The 9,903-nt window shown below is 48.8% G+C and overlaps 4 protein-coding genes across 4 annotated transcripts; 3 read left to right on the top strand and 1 right to left on the bottom strand.

The window, feature by feature from the left end:
* Positions 1-501: 501 nt before the first annotated feature.
* On the top strand, positions 502-1,935 carry FIESC28_11775 (uncharacterized protein; the record flags this gene model as incomplete). The annotated part of the gene is made up of 1 exon (XM_031165886.1): positions 502-1,935. One exon carries the CDS (start codon positions 502-504, stop codon positions 1,933-1,935), a length of 1,434 nt encoding a protein of 477 aa, XP_031010058.1.
* A 917-nt stretch (positions 1,936-2,852) lies between these two features.
* On the top strand, positions 2,853-4,936 carry FIESC28_11774 (uncharacterized protein; the record flags this gene model as incomplete). The annotated part of the gene is made up of 6 exons (XM_031165885.1): positions 2,853-2,954; positions 3,002-3,087; positions 3,143-3,433; positions 3,484-3,694; positions 3,742-3,930; positions 3,983-4,936. 6 exons carry the CDS (start codon positions 2,853-2,855, stop codon positions 4,934-4,936), a joined length of 1,833 nt encoding a protein of 610 aa, XP_031010057.1.
* Positions 4,937-4,998: 62 nt separating this feature from the next.
* On the bottom strand, positions 4,999-5,940 carry FIESC28_11773 (uncharacterized protein; the record flags this gene model as incomplete). The annotated part of the gene is made up of 2 exons (XM_031165884.1): positions 4,999-5,429; positions 5,475-5,940. The coding sequence occupies 2 exons, from the start codon at positions 5,938-5,940 to the stop codon at positions 4,999-5,001; spliced, it is 897 nt and encodes a 298-aa protein (XP_031010056.1).
* Positions 5,941-8,900: 2,960 nt separating this feature from the next.
* Positions 8,901-9,839, top strand: FIESC28_11772 (uncharacterized protein; the record flags this gene model as incomplete). Its single annotated transcript, XM_031165883.1, has 1 exon — positions 8,901-9,839. One exon carries the CDS (start codon positions 8,901-8,903, stop codon positions 9,837-9,839), a length of 939 nt encoding a protein of 312 aa, XP_031010055.1.
* Positions 9,840-9,903: the final 64 nt, after the last annotated feature.

Raw genomic sequence — 9,903 nt, 5'->3', positions numbered from 1 at the left:
CCCGGTGTTGTATGTTTCTTTTTGCAATTTTCCCGTCCACAATGCCTCCCTGTGATAGATATTTCGTTGTAAGCAGAATAATTCTGATATTTATTGAAGAAAGGCAATGCTGAATTGAAACGCATATACAAGTCTTGCGGGTTGCTTGCTCTGACGGATTAGCGCAATCTAGAGCTACTCTTAGACCTCGCTGTGGCGCTCCCTTTTTAGTACTGCGATGCTAGGGAAATAGCTGCAGATCTTGCTGACACAATGACGTCGCATCATGTACAACGTTTGCCGTTCTCTGCCACAAAGGCCATAGTGTAACTTTAATACATAGTGCTCCGGCAATCCAATTGAGGCTTGGGATCACCTACCGGGAAGTTCGGGCAACACAAAGAGAACCCCAGGGCCGAACTCGGCATTGAAAGATAAAGAAGTTGTGTACAAGAGAATCTGATAACCCAACTCAATGCCTTGTGATCAATCTTTCTTCATCTACTCAAAACATTTTCCAACATGAGTGAATCGAAAGTCAGTCCAACGGTGCAGCTATCACAATGGGTATCTGACCTAAGACTCGAAGATGTACCAGAACAAGTCCGTATTCGGGCAAAGTATCTCATTCTCGATGGCCTCGCATGTGCATTCGTCGGATCCCACCTCCCTTGGTCTGAGAAAGCAGCAAAGGCGCTCCTCAACCTCGAGCCAACCCAGGGCGACACCTCCCTCGTCGGCTGGGGAGGACGCAAAGCCACTGCTCTTACCGCAGCGCTTCTAAATGGTACCTTCATTCAAGGCTTTGAGCTAGACGATTGGCACAGCGAAGCTCCTCTTCATTCAAACAGTATCATTCTTCCAGCCTTGCTTGCTGCTGCCCAACACGCTCCTCAATCCACTCTGTCTGGGAAGGATCTCTTGCTCGCTACTATCGCGGGTTATGAGACGGGACCACGTGTAGGACGGTCTCTCTGGGGAACACATGTTCTTACCTCAGGTTGGCATTCGGGTGCAGTCTTTGGCCCTGCTGCCGCTGTCGCCAGTGTAAGCAAGCTCTACGGACTGGACGCGGATAAAATCGAAGATGCATTTGGAATAGCATGTACTCAAGCATGCGGTCTCATGTCCGCCCAGTTCGAAAGCGATGTCAAGCGTATGCACCACGGAATGGCAGTGCGGAACGGTCTCATGGCTACTATCCTCGCACAAGGTGGCTATGTAGGCATCAAGCAGGTTTTTGAGCGTGAGTATGGTGGTTTTCTGAGACAATTCAGTTCTGGAAATGGAAAGACCCCTCAATACCGAGTTGAAGAGTTGACGAGTGAGTTGGGAAGCAAGTGGCAGACGGAGGGGATTCGTGTGAAGCTGTACGCTGCTATGGCTGGTACACATCCCAGCATCGACTGTGTCCATCATCTACAAGACCAAAACCCTGACAAGATGAGAAGTTTCGATGAGATCAAGAGGATTGAGATTTTGCTTGGGGAAGCTGCCTTTCATCACGGTGGATGGAAAGCCGAGAGGCCACTCACTGCGACTGGAGCACAGATGAGTAACTCATTCACGACTGCAACACAGATTGTCCATGGACAGGTTCTCATGCCGCAATTTACACCCGAGATGCTCAAGAATGAACAAGTCTGGAGACTCGTCAACTTGACAGAGTGTAAACTGCATATCACTGATGGTGATTCGATCGGCGCCCAAGAAGTAAGGATCGAGTTTCAAGATGGGACAATCCTGCATCACGCTGTACCCAATGCTTTCGGTGTCGATCCGCCGTTGTCTAATGGGGATATTCTAACCAAGTGGAGGGAGTTGACGAAGGATATTGTTGATGAGAAAGTAGTAAGCATGATTGAGAAGGTGGTGCTTTCTTTGGAGGAACAGGGTGATATTGAGGGGCTTTGCGAGCTTCTTGGCCAGAGCTCGAAGAATCCTTTGTCTAACTAGGTATTGACTTCTTAATATGTGCTTGATAATAGTAATCCTTTGGCAAGAGATGGTTGTGAGTCTAATTTACTACATGACCGTTGCATCGAGTAGTGATGTTATCAAAGCCAAGTTCATCACAAAGGCCAGTTTTGCCTTCCAGTCTTACCTATACCGTTGTGTCCTCGCAAAATGCCGCAAAGATGATAGAATGCCCCCAATACCCTGCAGCTTCACACTGAGCTGGACGTAAGAGATTGGATTGCACCATTTGAAAAAGTTGTGATGCAAGACATCAAGGTTCTCAGCAGGTCAACAGGGTGCTGTTGCGAAGTCTTATCGAACCGAACTGCCTCTAGCGATGATGTATACTCGCGCTTAGTTGGATGGGCCAATTACTTTGAAAGAATTGATAATGCACCTAGCCTAACCCTGTTGCCGAACACACGGTTCTTCAGACTGTCAGGTCTCTTAGTTTATGTTCTTAACCAGCCACTGCGCCATCACCTAAAGAACTCTTTAAAGAGAGAATTGATAAGAATGATTAGTAGGCTTCTGATTATTATCCTTACTGAAGAAAAGCATGGTGCTTAGAATCGCACCCAACCTGGTTGGCCTTCAGCCTATGGCTACCGCCAACCCTTGTGGCAGCTCCGCATCCCCGGCTTCTTCTAGACCATTTAAGTATTAGATCAGGTCCCCATTCTCGGCTTTCGCCAGCCGTAACCAATTGCCTTGCCGAAATTGTCATCAAGGTACTTACACCATCGACCCTGATGGCCTCACCTTGATGAGCACAGACGATATCGTGTAAGTCGAGAATGGGTAGAAATATGAGCTTCGAGATAAGTAAAACTTGCTTCTGACTCTTCAGATCAGTCATTCTCTCAAAACATTCCTTCTTTCTTTCTATCGAACATTTTCCCTCAGTGATCAGAATGGCTAAGAACAAAGTCAAGAAGGGAAGCAAGAACAAGGGTGCTAAGAAGCACTCTGTTCCTCCAAAGGCTTTGCCCGTCACACTTCTGTCTGGGTTCTTGGTAAGTTCCAAAAGATTTCCAATACGATCCAAGATTAACAATGTCAGGGCGCTGGTAAAACCACCCTTCTTCAACACATCCTCCGTAGCGAACACGGTCTTCGTATAGCAGTAGTCGTTAATGACATCGGAGCGTAAGCTTCCCTCCCTTATTCCTCTCACTTGTCACTAACAAACCAACGCTCTTAGTATCAACGTTGACGCCTCTCTCATCAAACAAACCCACCGCCTAACCAAGACTCAAGAAAAGGTCATCGCTCTCCAGAATGGCTGCATCTGCTGTACCCTCCGCGGCGATCTCCTTGAAGAACTGGTCCGCCTTGCCCAGCTTCAGGAATTCGACTATATTATTATCGAGAGTAGCGGTATCAGTGAGCCGGAACAGGTTGCTGAAACCTTCGATGCTAGATTGGCGGAGCAGATGGATTCAATGGAAGGAGCTGGGTTGGATGAGGACATGGTTGCAGTGCTGAAGCAGCTGTAGGTCTTTCCTCTAGCAGTTGCGAGATTGATGGCTGACATAACTACAGGAAGGATGCTGGTGGTCTTGAGAAGTTTGCAAGATTGGATACTACCGTCACTGTCATTGATGCATTCACCATGCTACATGACTTTGACACGAGTGATCTCTTGTCTTCCAGACGCGATGATGTTACCCCTGAAGACGAACGAACAGTTTCAGATCTGATGGTTGATCAGATCGAGTTTGCGGATGTTATCATCCTCAACAAGCTCGACATGGTAAGTCTTTGCTCTCCTTCTGCCGTCGGTGACTAACAAGTTTGTAGGTCGATGCTTCAACGAAGCCTCGTTTACTGGACTTGATCAAGAGGCTCAACCATAGAGCCAAGGTCATTGAGTCAAGCTATGGCAAGGTTGATGTTAAGCAGATTGTCAACACGGGCATGTTCAACCTCCAGGTTGCCCAGTCTGGCTATGGCTGGCTCCAGGATCTCCATGCCATGACTGTTCGCGAGGTGAGCTACCTATCTTTCACTTTGAATACTGTACGTATGCTAATAGCCCCAGGTCAATGGCCGTAATGTCATTACTCCCAAGCCTGAAACTGAAGAGTACTCGGTCCGCAGCTGTATCTACAGCCGTCACAGACCCTTCCATCCTCGTCGACTCTGGGCGTTGCTGTACGACAAGTTCATTCTCCAGCTTGAACATCCGGATGAGGACGAAGAAGAGGATGGAGAGGATGAAGAAGAAGATGAAGACGAGGATCTTGAGATGGTCGACTACGCGGACGCTGAGGAGCCGTCTCAAGTCACATCAACGCAGGAGCAAGACGGATCAGACTCATCTTCCTCACGCGGCAAACGGTCCGCCCCCTCATCACCCCGAAGCTCCCACTCAACCATCTCTTCCGCCCCATCTCCCGAGCCCTCATCCAAGAAACAAAAGCTCAATTCCACAGAGATGGATGAAGCTGAAGACCTCTCCCCACCTTCCAACGAAACCATACTCGTGACCAAGCGACAACACCCCATTTTCTCCCGCCTCTTCCGCTCCAAAGGTGAATTCCTCCTCGCTACACGTCCCCACCGCGCAGGGGACTGGTCTCAAGCAGGCGCAATGCTCACCATGACCGGCGGTCGACCTTGGTTCTGCACCCTCCCGCCCGAAGACTACACTACCGGTGATGCAGAGGTCGATGGTCTCGTGCAACACGATATTCAGAAAGGTGGTGAATGGGGAGACAGAAGACAGGAACTTGTATTTATCGGGGAGAATCTGGATCGTGAAGCGCTGGAGAAAGTCCTGGATGAGTGTTTGCTGACGGATAAGGAGTTTGCGGACTGGGAAGGTGTTATGAGGAAAAGTTTGAGTGATGAGGAGAAGAGGGAGAAGCTTGAGGACTTGTTCGACGATGGGTTTCCGGATTGGTCCGGAGACGATGAGCATGCAGGACATGATCATGATCATGAGCACAGTGGTTTGAGGTCGATTAAGAAGCATTTGCAGGAGGTTGACTAGACTAAAAGAGGTAGAGAAAAGAAATCAATTTGTCTCACCGCTAGCTGGCCTGGCTGGGTATCTCATTCGTGTCCATAAAAGTCCCCCATCATAGCGAAAGAAGCATCAACAGCTCCTCGCGACACAAAAGAAAGAACCTTGACGTCCTTGCCCATCCAGATACTCCCTTTCGCCCAACCTCTCGCCAAGATTCTTACATACCACACTGCAAGCCGCTTATTATGCATGTGCACCTTCTTGAGGCATGCCTTCTTCATGTTCTGTCGCAGATCAGCCATCCAGTTCTGTTCATCCTGGAAGCGTACGTCGGTTCGTTCCATGGGACAGAACAGGCCTTGTAGTGGTTCGCTTGATCGTCGAGGTGGCCCATGTGTTGAGAAGCTGATACTGAGTTGCGCTGGGTAGCTGCGGTATGTCGCGATGCCGTAGACGGGTGTTTGGCAGGATAGTGATTCTTCGCAGGCGCTGACCGTTTGATGATTGCTTGGTTCACCTAAGAATGTCAGCATTATCCCAACCCAATAGAGGAAATTCTTACCGCAAACGTTCCCGACTTGCAGGAACTCCCTCGCAACAAACTGCAATCGCGGCTTCTCGAGCGAATCCTCCTCAAACACAGCCTCCAAAAAGTCCTCCATGGTCCTCCCGGTCGAAACAAGGGTCGCATCGATTTCCGTCGCGATGTTACACGCGTGAAGGATCTCGAAACATCGCTTTAGTTCGAGTCCATCGAGGTCGTTGGCTGAGTTTATGGGACGCGGTGGTCGAAGGAAGTAATCATCTGCTTCGAGTGCAGCGAAGAGACGTTGGCGTGAGGCGGCGGTAGAACGGGGGGCTGTGTCGCTGGCATCTAGTTCTGGCTCAAAGTCTTCTTCTTTGACAGCTGAGGGAATTGTCGATGGAGGTGCGAAGGTTTCGGGAGGCTGAAGAGCTTGATGGTTGAGGGAGGCTGAGGAGGAAGGCTGGCTCCAGACGATCGGGCGCTCAGCAAAAGGATCGTTCATTTTGAGATCATTGTTGGGACAAGGAGGGATTCTGCGAAGGACCCCTCAAGGGGCGAGGTTTTGTGGGTGACAGGCATGGCTGCAGTGAATCATCGTGAACGAGTTGAGGTGTGTTTTTGGAGCCTACAACAAAACGCCATCTGAAGAAGCAGGAAATGTACGAGGGATAGCATTACAAAACAGCGATCCACGTCCAAAGTGAGCAGGTAGAAAATCTAGCATAAAAAGAACAGTACCCAGGGAAATATGGATCAGCCTTTTAGTTTAACAGAAGGTGGCCGTTGGGCTCCGCTACCTCCGCAACACCCCTGAACAGGCTAGCTTTAGGCTCAGCTAAAGTCATCAACGAGTTACACACAATTAGATTATAAGAATCAGTGAACGTAATCATTAAAGCTTCCTTTGAATGAGAGAGTTGTGCTAGTTATTAGAGTTGTAGCAGGTTGTTTACTGCAGGCTGTAGGGCTGCTTTTCGGGCCACCTCCGGAGCCTCTGATTGCTCCAACCGATTTCGCATACCACATCCCGACCTCAAGGCATGCTGTTCCCTCCACGATCTTAGACTCATCAGTTCAATCCTCACCGCGTATCTGCGTCCGCAGTATGTTATCCATTGCATATCATTCATGTTCCACTCATGGCGGAACGACAACTCATATCACTCTGGCCAAGGCACCTTCAGTACAGGATCGTCCGGCACTGTGTCCCCTACGTAGACTACAGAGTCTCACATCAATTAAACCGGACCTAGTCCGTTTGAGTGCTGTGACTATGTTTACCCCCGGAGGCTAGAGTACTGTACTGCACCTCGTATCAAGTCCAAGGGGCGGGCAACAATGATTGTTTGCCCCATCTCGAAGAACAAGTATGGGGCTAGTAAGGTGCAATATCCAGGGTTTACTGCCGGCACCAAGACCTGGTCCCTGTCTTTGTTATTTCTCTTGATATTCATGTTACAGTATCTCAGGAAAAGAAAAACTTCTAACGGTACGAAAAGTTTGATCCTTGGTCATTATGCTTTCCTCTATAGACAGCCTCAGTTGATCATGGCAAGAGTGCCTTGCAACAGTAGCCAAACGTAGATTAATGATAGCATATATCCAGATGGGTTTTCAACACGGAATGCTGTATAATGTAAAGCTGGACGGAGAAAATGAAGCACGTTGGTACGTACATGCATGCATGCGGCGATGGCTTGCGATCACGAAGCATCAACGCAACCCCCCCATCATAGTCCTGCAGGAATGTGCAACAAAAAACAAAGATCTGTGGTTTGTCTTAACCGGGCCACAGCACAGTAGATTCAATTCCAAACACTGAAGTTACAGTACGGTAGCAGCGTAGTGCGTAGATAACAAGGAGCAAAATGCACGTCACTCGCTCGCAGATACAAGGAACAGGTCATGTCATCTTGCATCTTTTTCAGTGGACTCTAAACGATGTACATATATATAGTACAGTAACTGAAGATATTGTAATAGCTGTCCGTTGGCTCCCTTTTCCCTGGTTCCAGTTTAATGACAGTTCCGGTAGATACCCCAAACCTCGGGCAGGATGTCCGTGTTCTCTGATTGGTGCAGACAGATAGCAACCAATAGAATTACGATGGCCCAAGACAGCGATACGCTCTGGTTTCAGCAAGCCCATTTTTCCTCTTCTCCCTCGGAAATTGAATGCCAAGGATGCCTCGTACAGTCAAGGCAGCGGGTCTGGTCACTCTACTGTGCTACTTTAATTGAGATGTACCGGTCTACATGCATGTTTTCTTCTTCTCCTCTTTATTCATTCAGCCTCCTGCATGTCTCAAGCCTCTTATTTCTACGCGGTTGCGTTATCTACATACGTAGGTAGTGTAAATATCATCATACTGTGTGATAACCTCCTTAACCCAGCTATCTGCCCAATCACATTTTCCGGACCACCCACCACCAATAGAATTCTATGGACGACTTCTCCGTGGCAGTGGCCAATCACAGCTTCTTCGATCTCTTGAACCTGTTCAGCCCCGCTCTTACATGGTAATACCTTTTTTCTTTCTTTTCTTGTTTCTTTCTCCTTGTAACTTTTTACCTTCTTGTCTTCAGTGCTGTCCCTCTTGTCGTGTAATCACTAATCTATCTTTGGCAAGGTCAATTGCAGAGACATCTACAGTACCAACCTGTTCCTGTACTTCCCGAGTACTTACTGTACAGTAAAGACTCAAAGTGAACAGTAATATCTATTGTCTCAATATCGTCCGGCCCGTTTGGTTGGCTACCCGCAAGTACTGTACGATGCAATACTGTAAATTGATCCAGCCATGATGGGCTTAATCGAACGACTGCTAAGCTCATCATCACGTATCTTATCCCGTCTTTGTTGGTAAATAGTGCCGCTCGATCAATGCCAGCCCGTTGCTGTCATTAATACTACTCTACTCTATTCTACTTATCTCTCCGCGCTGGTCAATGGCACGTACATGTTGTCTCTGGAGGAGCCACGGCTTGTTGTACAGTAGCGCAGAACCGGTAACCCACGTAAGAAGCCACTCTGTTGCATATCCACACCTACAGTACGGTACTGTATTTACCCTCCCACATGTCTTAGGCCCTTGATATCTCCTCCCTTGCCGATCAACGCCTTTCGCTAAATGCAGTTCATCCAGTACATACGTACTCGCCACTTGTGGTATGCATGCATGGTTTGCTTTGTTTGAACCGACGCCTGTCCTCCCCTCTTCTTCTTCTACTTCTACTTATAATTAATGTTCGCTCTCCAGAGATTGATTTGATACACTTTTTCTCGTTCAAGCTTTCCCCCTCTTCTCAATACCTGAATATCCACTGCACTGCCTCAATTCCAACGGTCGGCATCTTTCTCTTGGCCTTCCAGTCGCTAAAGGAAACTAGACTGACTCGCACAATACTACGAGGAGCACTGTCCACCCTGCCAATCGTCACCAACGTCAGCGTAGCGAAGATATGCAAGCCTTTGACAGCTACGCGTCGGCGAAGGATATGAACGCCATGGCCCAAGGGCCTCCGGGCATGAACCCGTACGGCATGCTGCCAGAGGCCAACTGGGGTCAATGGTGGTCAGCTGGCGATGCTGCATTTGCCGACTCTGCCAACGTAGCTGCCCCAAACATCTTTGGTCACGACAAGCCATTCCCCAACAACGACAACTATACATTGTCCCAAGACACTTCGACACAATGGGACTCCCCTTCGACCTCAACACACAGTTATCCCGTCCCCTCACCCTCGACCGAAGCCACAAGCTTAGACCTCTCGCCAGGCCGCGATGAAGCAGGCCGTCGCGCATCTTCTTCAACCCAGCCAGATCAGCGAAAACGTAAACGAAGCACCGCAACAGCGACAAAATCCAAACCGAAACCCCCAGCTGCAAAGCCCGCGAGACGCGCCTCAACAAGGAAGCCCTCTAAAACGGAATCTGTCGCAACTACAGAAAAGCCTAAGCGAGGCAGCAAGTCGAGGGCATCCGCCAAACAAAAGCAACCTGAACAAGAAGAATATGAGCAGGAAGACGAAGACACAGAGTTGGACCCCGAAGAAGTATACGACACGCACAACAAAAAGATCCAAGAGCGAAACAGAATCGCCTCCAACAAATTCCGCGTCAAGAAGCGCGAAGATGCGATCAAACTCCGCGCCGACGAGGAAGACATGGAGCGCGTCAACCGTGATCTATCGAACTGCGTGTCCGACCTTACCCTCCAAGTCTACGAGCTTAAGATGAGGCTTCTGCAGCACACAGACTGCGACTGCTCGTTGATCCAGGAATACATCGCGACCGAGGCGCAGCGCTATATCAAGGATCTCGGCGACGGAAAACATCCCAACTCTACGCCCCCTATTCCTCCTCCGCATATGTCTCAGCAGCAACATCACCACCATTAGAATGGTGCGTATTATGTCCACGACTCACCATACCTTGTGTTTTTTTTTTTTTTTTTAAAAAAAA

The sequence above is a fragment of the Fusarium coffeatum genome (genome assembly GCF_003316985.1).
Source record: "Fusarium coffeatum strain FIESC_28 chromosome Unknown BRIP53273_contig_507, whole genome shotgun sequence".
Taxonomy (NCBI): Eukaryota; Fungi; Ascomycota; class Sordariomycetes; order Hypocreales; family Nectriaceae; genus Fusarium; species Fusarium coffeatum.
This window is presented reverse-complemented; position numbering and strand designations above follow the sequence as displayed.